The following is a 16132-nucleotide window of genomic DNA, read 5'->3' on the forward strand; positions in this document are numbered from 1 at the left end:
ATGACAAAGGTGCATGCATGCATCATTACCCTCCTTGGAGGTGTTTTCATGGTTGCTCTAGCTCATCTCTCGCCAACAAGGCTGTTGGATCTTTCCGATGAAAGCTCAAGTTTTCGATTTCCATTAGGGCAGGCGACACTAGTGTCCTCTACACTTCCTCCTTAGGGGTGTTACCTTAGGAGATTATGGTGTAGCTAGACGAGCTTTTGCCGGACGAAGTTGTACCCCTTGACACGAGTAGTGGACCGCGTGTCGGTCTCCCCCGACAGTGTGACCAGTAAAACCAAAGCAGTCGCACCGGGAGCCATGGTGTGGTTGGGTGTCCTTGCGTCTTATTTTTGGTCGCTTGGGTGACAAAACCATTGGCTTGGGTGGTGCACGACCTCGCTGCCACCACATCTGACACCTAGGCCTGTTTGGTTGTCTGCCCCTTTTTTTCCTTCCTGCATGTGTAACTCGGTTTAACTAGCTGATGTAATATAGAGAAAAAAAATGCACTTAGTTGAATTGCTTGCATATGGCCTGCTTGCGTCAGGGCAGCACTTACCTCAGCGTTATTACCAAGGGAAACAGAGAGGTCCTATCTGCCGCTCTTTGCGGCAGAATGTCGACCGGACGCACAGGCGGGTCTCCCGGCTGGGCCTGAGACCTGACGCTTCAAAGCAATACAGCTAGCTAGTTCAGCTATAAAGATTCCTGGTTTTTAACGCAGCAGAACATATTAAGAATAAAGCCGAGCGTATATCCGAACGGCTTTTAAATTTTGTTCGCAAAACGTTATTTTTGAGAAAAAGACGTGAAGGTTGTATGAAACAGCGAACACTTTTAGAAATTGTGAATAGAATTTGAAAAACTCAACAATTCGAAAAATGCAAACATTTTTTGAAAACAGGAACATTTTTGTAAAATCTCCCAAAAATAGAAAACGTGAAAGTTTTCTTTGAAAACCCGAACATTTTCAAATTTGAAAATAATTTTTGGATACTCGAACAATTTTTAAAACTGGGATCATTTTTTGAAACTCCCGAACAAAACTTGAACACATGAACAGTTTTTAAAACTTGCGTACATCTTTTGGAACTTCCGAACAAAAATTGAAACATGAACATTTTTTGGAATTTGCGAACAATTCTCTAAACGGAAACATTTATGGAAACTCCCAACAAAATTTGAAAACATGAACATTTTTGAAATTGGTGAACAAATTTTGAAATTGGAAGATTGTTTTAAACAACCAAATATAATTTGAAAACATGAACATTTTTTGAAATGTGAACATTTTATATAATATGGGAACATTTTTGAGAAAATGGAGAACATTTTTTAAATTTGTAAACAAAAATTAATAACAAGAACGTTTTTTGAACTTCGGAACATTTTTAGAATTTTGGAAAAGAATTTGAAATTCTTGAGAACAAAAAGAAATAAATAGAGAAGAAAAAGGAATTGAAAAATGAAATAAAGAACAAAAAAACAAAGAAAGAAAAAGAAAAAGAAGAAAAGAAACAGAAAAAACCAGTGAAAACCCGATTCAAGAACCTTCTAGAAGGTTCCCAAAACCGTTAGGGAACCCTCCAGAAGGTTCCCAAAACCGGAAGCTGTAGCGCGTGCACTATCTCGTAATTGGGCCGGCCCATCTTGATCGCTAGTTTGCTCACCTCTATGCGAAGCCTCGACAATTTGACACAGCGAGCGTCCGTTAGGAAATTCCAGGGAAACACTCTTGCTCTCCCGACTGATCTTATGGGCTACGCATGTCCCCAATATGGCCCGCTATCTATTCTTTCCCGAGCCTGTTGCCCATCGTCTTCCTGATTTTTGCAAAGGGCAGCACTCTGCGCCGGTGTGCCGGTCGAAAGTTTCGGCCGGTCGCACCGCAACCGCCCGATGCCATGTGCGCACAGCCGTTCGACTGGATCCAAGCAAACAAAAAAAGAATCACCCCCAGCTCTCTTTCTTCTTCCTCGGGCAGTCCTGTTCGGGGGAGCGCGGCGCGCGACTCCTGTCCCCTCCGGTGGTCATCGGTCCCCACCCTCGCCGGTCTTCCTCGTCGCCGCCGGATCCCGCCCTCGCAGGCCATCCTCGTCGTCGGACGACAGTGTCACCGGCCGTCCTCGTCGCCGGTCGCCATGCAACAAATCCACCTGCGTTGCAGCTCTTGACGGCGGCGGTTGTAGCTCGGCCGCCGCCCCTCGCCATTGACGCTCGCTGTAGGGAATTATGTCGATGGAGGTCGTCAGTCAATCAACGCCATTTTGAATGGATGTAGCAAAAAACTTCACCCGTAGTAGCAAAAAATAACTACGGTTGCAGCAAAAATCAAACACCATCGCCGTCTTCGCGAGGTCACAACTCCGCCTTACATGGATGTAGCAAAAAACTTCAGCGGTAGTAGCAAAAATCTACTACGGTTGCAGGAAAAATCGTCGTTGTCGTCGTCATGAGGTCGTAGCTCCGCTTGATGGATGTAGCAAAAAGCTTAGCCGGTAGTAGCAAAATCCAACTACGGTTGCAGCTTCCCCTTGTTATGAAGTGCCATTGAAGTTTTCTGTGTCTATGGTTAAAGCTTTTTTTCAATAGCTGTTGAAGCTTTTCTAGGTGACGGTTGCAACACTTGTATATGCAGGTGGATCCGGCTATGGCGGCCGGCGAGGGAGCGCCTGGCCGTCGTCGATGGAGCCTGTGGTGGCCCAGTCGCAACCCGATAGGAGAGGAGGGGGGATGTGCGCGCGTGAAGGATGTAGGTAGGGGATGGATCTGGCCATGACAACAGGCAGCCATGGCAGGTGCGCGAGGGAGCGCCTGGCCGCCGGCGATGGAGCTCGTGGTGGCCTCCGTCGCAGCCCGGAGAGGGGGAGGGGATGCGCGCGTGAGGGTTGGAGATAGGGGATGGAGGCGGGATGCGTGAGGATCACTGCGTATTGCGCGTTGGGCCAGCGTGGGGAGCGAGCCGGCCAAAATTTTGGCCGGTGCACCGCGTCCAAACATTTTCCTTTTGCAAAAGATCAGCCGACCGACGCGTAGCACGGCCCACTATTACTGATCCTTTCCCACTGCCCTCAAAAAAGCTGCAGAGAGTCACAAATTACAGCCACGTCTGTACACGGCAATGGCAGAGCCACATTGTTCTGTATTAGCGACAGCTTGTACAAGGAGATTTTGCACAAATCTTGGTCTAATCACTGTAAACAAGAAAACAGCTCCAGCTCCCCCAACCCTCATGCTAGGCAGCTACGATTATACCATTAAACTCACGATCAAACACAATTTCAAGTGCCATCTTGCTGCATGTTCGATGTTCCCTTCCCCGGCCCTGCGCCCGCAAGCACCAAGACGTCCACGGCATGCATGGCCAGCCCATGGACGACACGTCAGACGTTGGTTCTTCTCGGAGGCATGGCCGCTTCGCTCGCTCTGCTGAACACCGACTTCATCGGGTAAGGATCGTTGTTCGCTTCCTGCAAATTTTCACATCCAGATTAGATTAGCCGGCGTGCTTGCGAGATTCGTGGAGGTCGCAGCCATGGCGGGAGTCGGGAGTGATTGCACGAAAAGCTTACGGCGGCGCGTGACGCTGTGACGTTGCTCTGGTACGCCGAACTGTGCATGCCCCCGGCGTGGCCGCCCCGGATGGCGCCGCCGCAGAACTGCATGTTGTCCTCGCCGAGCGCGCGCAGGCGGTTGAGCTCCGGGAGCACCACGTTGCCGAGGTCCGGCCGGTCCTTCCGCCGCAGCTCGCAGCAGCGGAGCGCCATCTCCGCCAGGCACTGCGCCTCCTCCACCGGCCAGTCCGGCACGGCCGGGTCGAGCAGCTCGCCGAGCGTGCCGCGCTCCAGCGCGCGCCCGATGTGGTGCGTCAGCCCCATGGGCGGCTTCGCCGTGATGATCTGCAGCAGCATCACGCCCAGCGAGTACACGTCCGACTTGACCCCCAGCATCCCGGTCTGCTGGTACTCCGGGTCGATGTAGCAGAAGGTCCCCGCCGTCGACGTCATCCGGTACTGCGTCACGGTGTCGGCCACGGTCGGCGGCACCAGCCGCGCCAGCCCGACGTCGCTGATCTTGCTCACGTAGTTGCGGTCCAGGAGGATGTTGCCGGGCTTGAGGTCGCGGTGCACCAGCGGCTCCGGCTTCTTCTGGTGCAGGAAGAGGAGCCCCGTGGCGATCTCGGCGCAGATGCGGAACCGGTGCTGCCACGGGATGACCGGCCCGCCGGTGGCGCCGCCGCGCCGGAAGAGGCAGTCGTCGAGGCTGCCGTTCGCCATGTACTCGTACACCAGGCAGCCGTACTCCGGGCACGCGCCGAGGAGGAGCACCATGTTGGGGTGCCGGATGCAGCTCAGCACCTCCACCTCCTGCTGGAACTGCGACCTCCCCTGCGCGGCGTCCGGCCGGAGCACCTTGATGGCGACCTGGGTGTGGTCGAGGTAGCCGTTGTACACGGGCCCGTAGCCGCCCTCGCCGACCTTGCGCGCGTCGTCGAAGTGCGACGTGGCCTGCTCGATCTCCTCGATGGTGTACCGGCGGTACCGGAGCTCGCCGCCGCCGCCGCCACCGCCGCGGTGCTTGCGCTCCTCGGCTTCCTTGAGCAGCTTCTTCTCCGCGCTGATCCGCTTCTGCACCTCCAGCTCGGCGATCCTCTGCGACGCCTCCGCCGCCTCCATGGCCGCCTTGGCCTTGGCCTTCTCGCGCTCGATCATCTGCAGCGCCGACTCCTCCGTGATGTGCTGGTCCTGCCTCTTCTGCTCCTCCTCCGCCTTCCACCGCTGCAGCTCGTTCGCCTTCTGCTTGGCGTTCAGCGCCTCCTTGCAGGCGGTGCTGTACATGTCCATGGTCTGCTTCAGCTCCAGACGGAGCCGCTTCATCTCGGCCTCCACGTCGTCCATGCCGCTAGAGCAGAAGGAGGAGGCGCTGCTCTGCGAGAAGGACATGTCGCCGCCGGTGAAGGAGTCGCCGCCCCACTTGTTGGGCGTCATCTCGAAGCTGTGGTCGTAGCTGTCCAGGGAGGAGCCGTTGGACATGCGCGGCGCGGACTGCTGGTAGTAGTCGATGCTCCGGCGGCCGCCGTTGTTGCTGATGAAGGAGATGTCCGACACATCCGCGGTGGACCGGCGGCCGCCGCTGCTGACAAAGGAGATGTCGGCCGAGTCCGGCATGGACATGTGGCTCAGGTCGGCGTACGACTTCCTGGTCGGGCCCATGGACCCGCGCGTGAACGGCGAGCGGATGATGGTATCCACCCTCGGCGTCTCCCCGTTATCGCTGCCCCTGGACGACATCGACCACTTCTGGTTCGTAGGCACCGGCACGGCCGGCTCGGGCGGCTTGGCGGCCGCCGCGGCGCTCATGTTGACGATCTGCGACCGGAGCGGGGACACGCGCGGCGCCGGGCGGATGGAGTTGCGCTGCGCCGACACCTTGTTGCCCTTGTTGATCACGTAGACGGTGCAGAAGTCGGGCGCGCCCTTGCAGATGGTGGTCGGGATGTCGGCCTTGAACCTGACGAAGCCGCCGCGCGTGCATGCGCCGGTGACGAGCTTCTCGACGGCGCCGTGGGCGGCGAACTCGATGATGGACTTGCCGACGTCGTGGTCGTCGAGCACCACATCCTTGCACTGGATGTCCTTGCGGGTGCAGAAGCAGCGGAACGGGAGGAAGAGCTCCTTGAGGCTCGGGTCGGTGGGCTGCTTGAACCCGGCGGCGTCCTCCACGCCGCCGGAGACGCCCTTGGTGTTGACGTGGACGAGGACGATGGTCTGGCCCTTGCCCACGATGCTGTCGATGGCCCACTTGAGCGCGTTCTGGCTGTTCTTGTCCTTGTCGATGCACACCGCCACCAGCGGGTAGCCCAGCTGCGTGTCCGCCGCCTCCTTCCCGCCGTCGTACCTCCCCATCGATCGACGCCGATCGGGCTTCACCTTCAACCTTACTTACGCCTGGCTGATGATGATATCTCCACAAATTAATGGTCGTGGCTCCTAGCTAGCTAAGGTTATTGTGCTTGCATGCATGCCTGCTTGCCCATCGACAGGCGTCGCCGTCGGTCGCCGTCGTGCGGAGGCCGGGGAGGTGGGCAACGAGAGGGGAGGGTGGCCCTGAGGGCTCTTTAGTTTCTGGAGCGCTCTTAATTTCGCTCCTGTTCCTATTTCTCATCTATTATTAAGCACTGTCTTTTTTTGATTTGGTGGCTGCTATTTGAATTGAGCCATGTGTTGTGGGTTCTTGGCTGTTTCCCCGGGTAACCACCGGATCCTCTCTTTTATTTGTTCCATGTGTTAAACTAGAAAATAGGAAAGGATACGTGAGCACACAAATACACAATGTGGCATGTGCAATGCGGAAAATTACGGGTTTCGTTGCAAAACAATACTTCAGTATTACATACTCCCTATGGCGACTTTGTAAAATCTCAAGATGATATGCCGGCTCAGCCTCTCGAAGGTGCTCATAGGAGTAGGGTGTGCGCATATAAATGAGTGCTTGTGTGTGTACTGTGTTTAAAAAAGTATTACATACTCCCTCAGTTCAATATAAAATTTTGCTGATTTATTACAAAGTTATACTAAATTAGTGACACTTAATAGGGATCGAAGAGAGTATTTATTTGTTTCATCCCCTTCGCCCAGGGCGGCCAGCCGTGTAGCCCTGCCGCCATCGGGGGGACGTTCGTTGGACCGGCTGGGACTACCGCTCGGTCCCTCTCGGGCGCCGCCGGTCTATCCCTGGCTCGCATGGCGCCGTCCTCCCCGAGTCATGGTCTGGCCTTGGGGGAGGAGGACTAGCTGAGTGTGGGGCTTAACGTGTGTCCCCCGTCCTCTCTTCGCTCCCCGGGGGTGGTGTGCTATTCTCGTTCGCCGGGGTCCCCGCCTGCTTCCGCCTTGGGGGTCCCGGTGCCGGCTACTGGGTCTCCTCCTACGGGTTTGGACCTTGCCGCAGCATCACCTTAGGCGACCGGCTCCAAGTCTAGGACGAGGCCCTCCCTGGGGGTGACAGCGCGGCAGAGCCTCTCCCGGTTGCTTTTGGATGGCCGGGTCCCGACGATCACTGAGAAGGCTGCCATGCGGGCGGCGGCTCGTGACCTCCTTCCAGGTACTTCCCTGACCTTTCTGGTCCATCTTGTTCTAGCTCTGGATTCTCTGTTCTAGGATCGATTCCTCTTGCGCACTTGGCCGACATGGCAACAGATAGTGACATTGTGTTCCGCGGCGAGAAGGGCCCTCGCCTTGAGCAGATCTCCGCTATCTGTGCCAGGGAGAGGTTAGATGGGGCGCTTGCTGAGGCCCGCGCTCGGGCAGAGCGGGACCCCTTGAGTTCCCCAACCACCGTCGACCCTGGCCATAGAGAGGCCGGGAATGACAGGAGGCTAAGCAGGGAGGCTGCAGGGACTACCTTGATGTCTACTACACAACCTTCTTCTTGTAGATGTTGTTGGGCCTCCAAGTGCAGAGGTTTGTAGGACAGTAGCAAATTTCCCTCAAATGGATGACCTAAGGTTTATCAATCCGTGGGAGGTGTAGGATGAAGATGGTCTCTCTCGAACAACCCTGCAACCAAATAACAAAGTGTCTTTTGTGTCCCTAACACACCCAATACAATGGTATTGTATAGGTGCACTAGTTCGGCGCAGAGATGATGATACAAGTGCAATATGGATGGTAGATAAAGGTTTTTGTAATATGAAAATATAAAAACAGCAAGGTAACTAATGATAAAAGTGAGCACAAACGGTATTGCAATGCTAAGAAACAAGACCTAGGGTTCATACTTTCACTAGTGCAAGTTCTCTCGACAATAATAACATAATTGGATCATATAACTATCCCTCAACATGCAACAAAGAGTCACTCCAAAGTCACTAATAGCGGAGAACAAACGAAGCGATTATTGTAGGGTATGAAACCTGTCGTGGAGTTGACACGGCAGATGTCCTAGAGCAAGGACTTAGTCGTAGGGCCATCGCACTAGAAAGCTTAAAGGGGTTAATCGGGACAAGGGACATACGAGAGAGTTTTTATACTAGTTCGGCCCCTTACGATGAAGGTAAAAGCCTACGTTTAGTTGGGATTGGTATTGCTGAAGTTTCGATCTCCAAGGGGCTCAACTCGCCGGCTTGGTTATCGATTTGGTTGTTTCTTTTCCTAAGCCGCCACCAGGTCGTCCCCTTATATACATGGGTTGACGCCTGGTGGCCTACAGAGTCCCGGCCGGCTCATAAACAGTGTCCGGCTCGGTGACTAGTCAATTCCACCTTATGATATAAGTCACGCCACTACGGCGGTTTATCACTACGGGCCATAAGTCGCCCGTGGGCTTTAGACCCTTTACTGAACCGCCATCTTCATGATTGATCTTGGGCTTTGCATGATAATCCTCTTTTCATAACCCGGCCCCTCCAGGGCGGCTTACACAAACTGTTATATCCCCGACATTAGGCCCCATATTGATTTGAACCGGTTCATGTCAATCTTAAAATACCTTAAGAAACAAGCCTGCTGTCTTCTGTGCGTGCATAAGTTATAACCCGCCATGACATCATCTTATGAATCCGCAGTAACCCACCGTGACGTCATCTTCCATTAAATTCATTTTTCTTTTACTCCGTCATATCCTCAACGGATCTTTGCCTTTACTGACCATCCCGAAAACCGAGGCGTCGGAGTTGATGGATAATGATGTTCAGTCTCCTCGTTTCTCGCGCCATCTCAGTCAGCCTTTCCTTATAAATAAGCACGACCTAGGTCTTTTTCATTCTCCCCTTCGGTCATCTTCCTCCTCTCACTGTTTCACTGCCGCTCAAGCTCTGCCGTCGCCGCTGCCGCAGATCTCCTCGTCTTCTCCACCTCAGGCCGCTGCATCGACCTGATTTGACCAGAGAAACGCGACGAAACTCCGCAGCAGCTCTGCATCCGTAAGTCCCTTTCCTTCTCTGCCTTAGATCTACATTACGGCTTCTCGAGTTCGTCGGTGTTCGTCGCCGCCCGTTACAGACCCTTGACAGATTTCACCTCCGATGCCCTTTCCTGATCGTCAGATAGTGTAGAACTGCTGCGGTAGCTGTTTCACACCCATTTTAAATGCAAATAGATCCCTTTTTCCTGTATAGATGCTTCGTTATAGCTGACGAACTCATTTGTACTGGATTTTTAGGTCTAGAATATTTTCTTTTTGGGACAGCCATTTGATCTAAAATAATAATGATAGCTTGGTGAAACTTGTTTATGCCAACACTTAGCTGAATCTGCTTTCTGAGAAAATCTGTAGTCATGGCGGCTTACCACTCTGGCTTTCTTTTCCTTATATGTCATTAGCCCTTAGTTAAGCCGCCATTACTTGTTTTACATCTTCAACCTTTAACTGTTAATTTTGCCGTAAACTGAACCGGCATGTTGTTTTTTCTTTTTCAGCCCCTTGCACATCATGCCGTCAAAGACACCAACCATCTGCAATTGGGTCCCCTCAACCATAACTGAGGATCGTTTAAAAGAGTTCTTCCTCATCGGGTTTCTGCCCTCAAAAAGCATCATGTCTTATCGTGCTCCTGACCCGGAAGAAGAACGACCCAATCCAAAAGACGGTGAAGTGATCGTCTTTACTGACCACATGAACCATGGCTTCTCACCGCCCGGTTCAAAGTTTTTCAGAGAAGTTCTTCACTTTTCAAACTCCACCCTCAGGACATTGGGCCCAATTCCATATCCTATATTTTGTAACTTCCAAGTGCTCTGTGAGGTATATTCAGCAAGAGCCGACTGTGGAACTATTTAGAGAATACTTCTATCTGAACCGGCAGAATGAGTGCACCAACGGCCTTAGCTTAGAGCTTTGAGGCATCTCAATTCAGCGCTGGCAGGGTGCTGTCTTCCCTCTCATAGTTTTGCCAAGTCACCCAAAGGATTGGAACAAAACTTGGTTTTACTGTCAGGACATCTCACCCGCAAACGAGAAGCCACTGCCGGGTTACCGCCCCGATCGTCTTGACTCCAAGTTTGCACTGCCAGACAAACTTACCGTTGCTGAACGCAAGAAGCTGCTTCCATCTATCAGAAGAATCAACGGTTTGTTGGGGAACAGTTTAACCGGTGTCGACCTAACCCGCTGCTCGGTCTCATGGCGGATTATTCCATTAAGCCATCGATCAAAATTGATGTATGAATATGGTGGAGACCCGGACGACTTTCTTCGTCATACCCCGGTTCAACTAACCGAGGAGGACATTGTCGCAATGTCAAACCTTCTGGTGAATGCGAAGTATGAAGATTGCAATGTTGTTGGGTTAAATCCCTTCTGTAAACTTAACCGGTACCAGAAGTAAGGATATTTTGATCTTTTTTCCTTTGTATTTTGTCCAGCCATATTGTTTATCACTGATCCTTCCTCCTGTCTTTGTAGGCCAACTCTGACTTTTGGAAAGTAAAATATGATCACGAAGCTGCCAAGAAGGCGAAACTCGCTTCCATGAACGCCAAGAAATCGACCCGGAGATCGAAGAAGAAAAAGAAGACCACTGCTGAAGATTTAATGAAACTTGATGACACGTCTGACTCGGAGGTAGCCCTTGATTCCCTTGGCCAATTTTTTAACAATCTTATTGACACTGATCCTTACCAGGATGACACTGGGGCCAGTCAGGCCGGGGAAGCAGAGGTAACTATCATTTCCTCCGACTCAGAGCCCTTACCAAGACATAAAGTTCGACGAGTGATCCGTAAAGTAAGGTTTTCTAACCCCTTAGCTCACTTGGATCCCAACTTTCATTTGAAAAAGCAGCAACATGAAAGCCGCCGTGAAGTTGGGATTGAAGATGAACCGGTTGTCGTCCTTCAACAGACCCCTCGGAAACGCCCGAACAAGGTTTACTTATTGTTGTTTTTAACCCGTTTTAATGAATTCTGCTCCTTGTATTTCCTTTTAACTCCTTTCTTTTATCTTTTCAGGAGGTGTCTCGTTCCTCAGGCGACTCATCACAAACACAATTTCTAGCTTTCAAGACTGCTCCTGGGTAATCAGAAATCCTCTTTTCGTCCGGGTTGCTCAATTGTATCTTGATGCTAACAATCCTGCAATATTTTTTCCTTAGCGGCCAGGCTAAATCCAAGAAGGCGAAGGCAGCAAAACTGGCGGAAGACCCGGCAGTGCTGGCATCTGACCCGGCTAGGCCGCCTTCTCCATTAACTAACACCCCAGAAGACCCACCTATTGTCAATGAAGCAAATCCCCCGGAGCCGTCTCTTGACAAAGCCACTATGAATCCTTCCCCAGCTGGACCGTCAAGCTCAACCGACCCGCCGTCTCCACGTGCTCAAGATGTTCAAATTACTGGGAGCCGCTTTGTTGAGCTGGGGAACCCAACGGTGCTGGCTCGGTGTACAGCAAAGCAAGAGGCTTTGGAGAGGCAGAAGGTTCACATAGACGTTGCCAACTATGACCGTCTCAATGCCAGTGATATCTTATCCGGCTATCTTAGTCATGTACACTCCAGTCGTGAGTCTGAGATCGAGATGGTCAAGCAGCTTCAGTTGAAGTATGAGGTACGTTGTTTCTGGTTTACTAACATTCCCTCAGCCCCCAAGTCTTCAGATTATGAGAGAAACGAAATATCCTGTAGACTTAAAATATAGGCCGAGACTTTTACCACTGAATCTTTGCCTGATATTGATAGAACAAAAATTTCACCTATAGTCCCCAAGGACCGGTTTATTTTGATCATTAATGAATTAGTACTTTAGAATTGAAAACTGTTTTCAAAGTACTTAACGCTCTGGTTTAACCTTGATAAACTTGCTGAATCGCGTACATTAGCCCCCAAGTGCCAAGTGTTGTTACTTTGTAAAGGACTTGGGACTTTAAATATGTTTGTAGAGTCGTAAAAATTTGATTTGGCATACATTAGCCCCCAAGTGTCAAGTGGTTTATTCGTAAAGTACTTGAGACTTGAATCTTGAATTTGGATATTTGAAATTTAAACCAAGTCTTGACTTATCTGAACATTTCACAGAATGCCTTATCTGAATTGAACTCTCAATTGACTGACGCAAAGACCTGGCTGGTGAGTCAGGAGTCAAAAATAAAACCTTCCACCTCCAAACTGCAAATATGCCTTTCTGCAACGGAAAATTTGAAGACCAGCTTTGCTGCCAAGGAGAAGACTTGGGAAAATGAGAAAACACTTCTGACCCGACGAGCTGAGACAGCCGAAACAGCTCTGAAAGAAATTTCAATAGAGCTGAACGGTTTAAAGGGCCGGGTGTCTCAGATGGTCACTACTATCTTTGTTAAGCTGCCTGATTTGACCTTTCGTATATTTTTTGCCAAACCAGAGTATAATCCGCCAACTGACTCTGTTAAAAATATATGTAGGTCCGCAAAGTAAGAATCTGAGCCAAGACCCGTTGATTAAACTGAAGGCAGTATACACTTTAGTTGAACAATTGTATATCGGCGCACAACGGGCTCTGGCTGCCATCTCTCCTGCTAATCAAGGACCTAAACAGCTGAGTGATGTCCTGAAGAAGCTGTCCATCCTTCCTGCCAGGTTCCAAGAAGTAAAACGCTCCTGCGCGTGAGCCGGAGCTTTGATTGCCCTAAGCCGCTCCAAGGCTTGGGTGCCAGACCTAGACCCAGCGGACGTGGCAAGGGGCTATCCTACCGTGAAGGAGGACGGGTCTCCTTTTGATCAAGATGACTCTGCGTCCGCGAAGTCCGGCCTCAGGCGACTAGTCTTGGAGATGACACCAATGTGGACAAGTACCAGCCGGGTTTTGATAGTGAGAATAAGAAGATGGTTCCTCCCTCATATAAAGTAACAGACTTGATCCCACCGGTGAGAGAAGATACATTTGCCCCGGAGGTTGACCTGGTCGGCCTAATTGACGACGAAGCCGAATTTGTCGCCATGAACGGCTTCGATTGGTCAAAACCCAACTTCCAGCAGACTCAAGATGGTGAACCGGCTAGGGAGGGACAATGAACATCTTCATGAGCTTTATAAAGCCTTGTAATAGCTTAGCTGTTAAAACACTGCAAGTTTGCTTGTGCCATCACGCATAAAATACTTATCCGTGAATCTGTATTTCCAGATGCCAATGTTTAATGCTTGCTTATGCATCGCTTAACGCTTGTCTCTGCAATGTTTGAGCTCTGTTCCTGTAAATACAAAGAAAAGACTGGCATGGCGGTTTAGAACCAAACGGGTTTAAACACCGAATGTAGAGCCAATATATTTATCTCGATAAGAGCAGAGACAAATAAAAGATAAGGGCTAATACAAACCTTTTGGATAACACATCGGGTAAGTATGTATAAGTAATGACCATACCTTATCCCTGTTGATCCTTAGATCACCAGTTTAAATAATCCGGGTGATTGAATTTGATAACTCAATATTTATGAAAAGTTAATGCAATGATCATTATACCTTAGTAACTCATACCTTTTGATCCTTGAACCACCGGCTTGAATGACCCAGGCGGCTGTGTTGTCCAATAAGTGAGCCGGTGAAGAAGACGAGGCTAATTTATTGGTAATATTGAGACAACAACAAACTAAAAGGCAAGCAATAAATAACAAGCGTAATTTTAATCTTGTATTCAAAAAGGTTGGGGGTTTCTGATTCGAATACGACCAGTAAACAGGACCAAAGGGGTTAAGCTACGGTTCAAATATGACAGTATAGCCCCCAGTGGCTTTGGCGTTGCACCGATCAAGAGGGTACCGACAGCTATGTTCTCTTTGGTTCGAATGCGACCTATGTTTGAGCAGGAAGCCCCCAAATGACCTTGAGAGGTTTTTAACGACCCTGATTTGAATATGATCCAAGTCGGACGCAAGATGGGTTAAGCTATGATTCGGATACGATCAAGAAGCCCCCAAGTGAGTTTGGCCTTGAGCCGATCAAGAGGGTTACGACAGCTATGTTCTCTTTGGTTCGAATACTACCTATGTTTGAACAGGAAGCCCCCAGGTGACCATGATATTACAGCTTAGATTCAGATACGATCATAAGCCAGACAAAAAGGGTAAACTTCATTCAAATATGATCAGCTCCTTAATAGTCATTTGAAAAATAAGATTTAACAAAGATGCATAATCTTTGAAAAGAAAAGAGACCGATGGTCTTACTTTATTTCTTATCATGGTATATACAATATGAACGTATGTACATGAGGAGAGCCGGTGGCTCAGGTGTAGTACGGCCGAAGTTGAGCAATGTTCCACGGCCGACGGGTCTCCTCCTCCGACTTACGTGAGTCTGCATGATCTCGAACGTCAATGAGGTAATATGACCCATTGTTTAAATTCTTACTGACCACAAAGGGTCCTTCCCAAGGTGGGGATAACTTGTGTGCATCTGAGAGATCCTGGATGAGCCGGAGCACCAAGTCGCCTTCCTGAAAAGTCTTGCACTTAACCCGACGGCTGTGGTATCGGTGCAGGTCTTGTTGATAAATCGCTGACCGGGCTGCTGCTAAGTCTCTCTCTTCATCCAACAAGTCAAGTGCATCCTGTCTGGCTTGTTCATTATTAGCTTCAACATAAGCCGTCACATGGGGCAAGTCATGCCGGAGGTCACTAGGCAATACTGCTTCTGCTCCATAAACCATGAAGAAAGGTGTGTAACCCGTAGACCTATTGGGCGCAGTGTTGATACTCCATAATACCGAGGGTAATTCCTCTACCCAACAACCCGGTGTTCATTCTAAAGGAACCATGAGCCGGGGTTTGAGCCCTTTCAAAATTTCCTGATTGGCTCTCTCAGCTTGACCATTGGATTGAGGGTGAGCTACAGAAGAAACATCAAGCCGGATGTGTTCTCGTTGACAGAATTCTTCCATATCCCCTTGAGATAGATTGGTGCCATTGTCTGTGATAATACTGTGTGGAAAACCGAAATGGAAGATCACTTTTTTCATGAACTGAACTGCCGTGGCTGCATCACACTTGCTCACAGGCTCCGCCTCAACCCACTTGGTGAATTTATCAACTGCCACTAGGAGATGCGTATTTTATCCTTAGACCTCTTGAAAGGTCCCACCATGTCAAGTCCCCAAACCGTAAACGGCCAAGTGATTGGAATCATGCGGAGTTCTTGAGACGGCACATGTACTCGTCGTGCAAATTTCTGACATCCATCACATCTACTGACCAGATCTTCCGCATCAGCGTGAGCCATCAACCAGTAAAAACCGTGACGAAATGCCTTGGCCACTAAAGATTTTGACCCGGCGTGATGACCACAATCGCCTTCATGGATCTCACGAAGGATTTCTTGACCTTCTTCAGGAGAAACACACCGTTGAAAAGCTCCGGAAACACTGCGATGACATAACTCTCCATCTAAAATCGTCATGGACTTAGATCGCGGGGTTATCTATCGAGCCAGGGTCTCATCCGCTGGCAACTCTCCCCGGGTCATGTAAGCCAAGAAAGGCACCATCTAATCTGGGATGACATGAAGAGCCGCCACCAACTGAGCCTCCGGGTCAGGAACAACTAAACCTTCTTCTGTGGGTAACTTGACAGAGGGGTTATGCAAAACATCCAAAAAGGTGTTAGGTGGCACCGGCTTACGCTGAGACCCCGACCAGCTTAAAGCATCAGTTGCTTCGTTCTTTCGATGGTCAATGTGTTCCACCTAATAACCTTTAAAATATCCTGCAACGGCATCAACCTCTCGGCGATAAGCCGCCATGAGAGGGTCTTTGGAATCCCACTTGCCAGATACCCGTTGAGCCACTAGATCTGAGTCACCAAGACATCTGACCCGGCTCAAGCTCATCTCTTTTGCCACTCGAAGACCATGGAGAAAGGCTTCATACTCTGCTGCGTTGTTAGTGCAAGGAAACATCAACCGTAACACATAACAAAATTTGTCACCTCGTGGGGAAGTTAGCACGACTCCAGCCCCCTAGCCTTCCAATTGCCCGGATCCATCAAAATGAATAGTCCAATACGTGTTGTCTGGCTTCTCTTCTGGCATCTGCATCTCTGTCCAGTCATTGATGAAGTCGACCAGGGCTTGAGATTTAATTGCAGTATGTGGAACATACTTCAACCCATGAGACCCAAGCTCAATTGCCCACTTGGCGACTTGCCTCGTGGCTTCTCTGTTTTGAATAATATCTCCTAAAGGAGC

The 16132-nt window shown here is 50.1% G+C and overlaps 1 protein-coding gene across 1 annotated transcript; it reads right to left on the bottom strand.

Moving 5' to 3' along the window:
- Window positions 1-3098: 3098 nt before the first annotated feature.
- Window positions 3099-6145, bottom strand: LOC123150687 (U-box domain-containing protein 52). The gene is made up of 2 exons (XM_044570520.1): window positions 3561-6145; window positions 3099-3458 (listed from the first exon to the last, which is right to left on the bottom strand). Exons 1-2 carry the CDS (start codon window positions 5892-5894, stop codon window positions 3372-3374), a joined length of 2421 nt encoding a protein of 806 aa, XP_044426455.1. The 5' UTR covers window positions 5895-6145; the 3' UTR covers window positions 3099-3371.
- Between the last annotated feature and the right edge of the window lie 9987 nt (window positions 6146-16132).

This window comes from Triticum aestivum, chromosome 7A, assembly GCF_018294505.1.
Source record: "Triticum aestivum cultivar Chinese Spring chromosome 7A, IWGSC CS RefSeq v2.1, whole genome shotgun sequence".
Classification (NCBI taxonomy): domain Eukaryota; kingdom Viridiplantae; phylum Streptophyta; class Magnoliopsida; order Poales; family Poaceae; genus Triticum; species Triticum aestivum.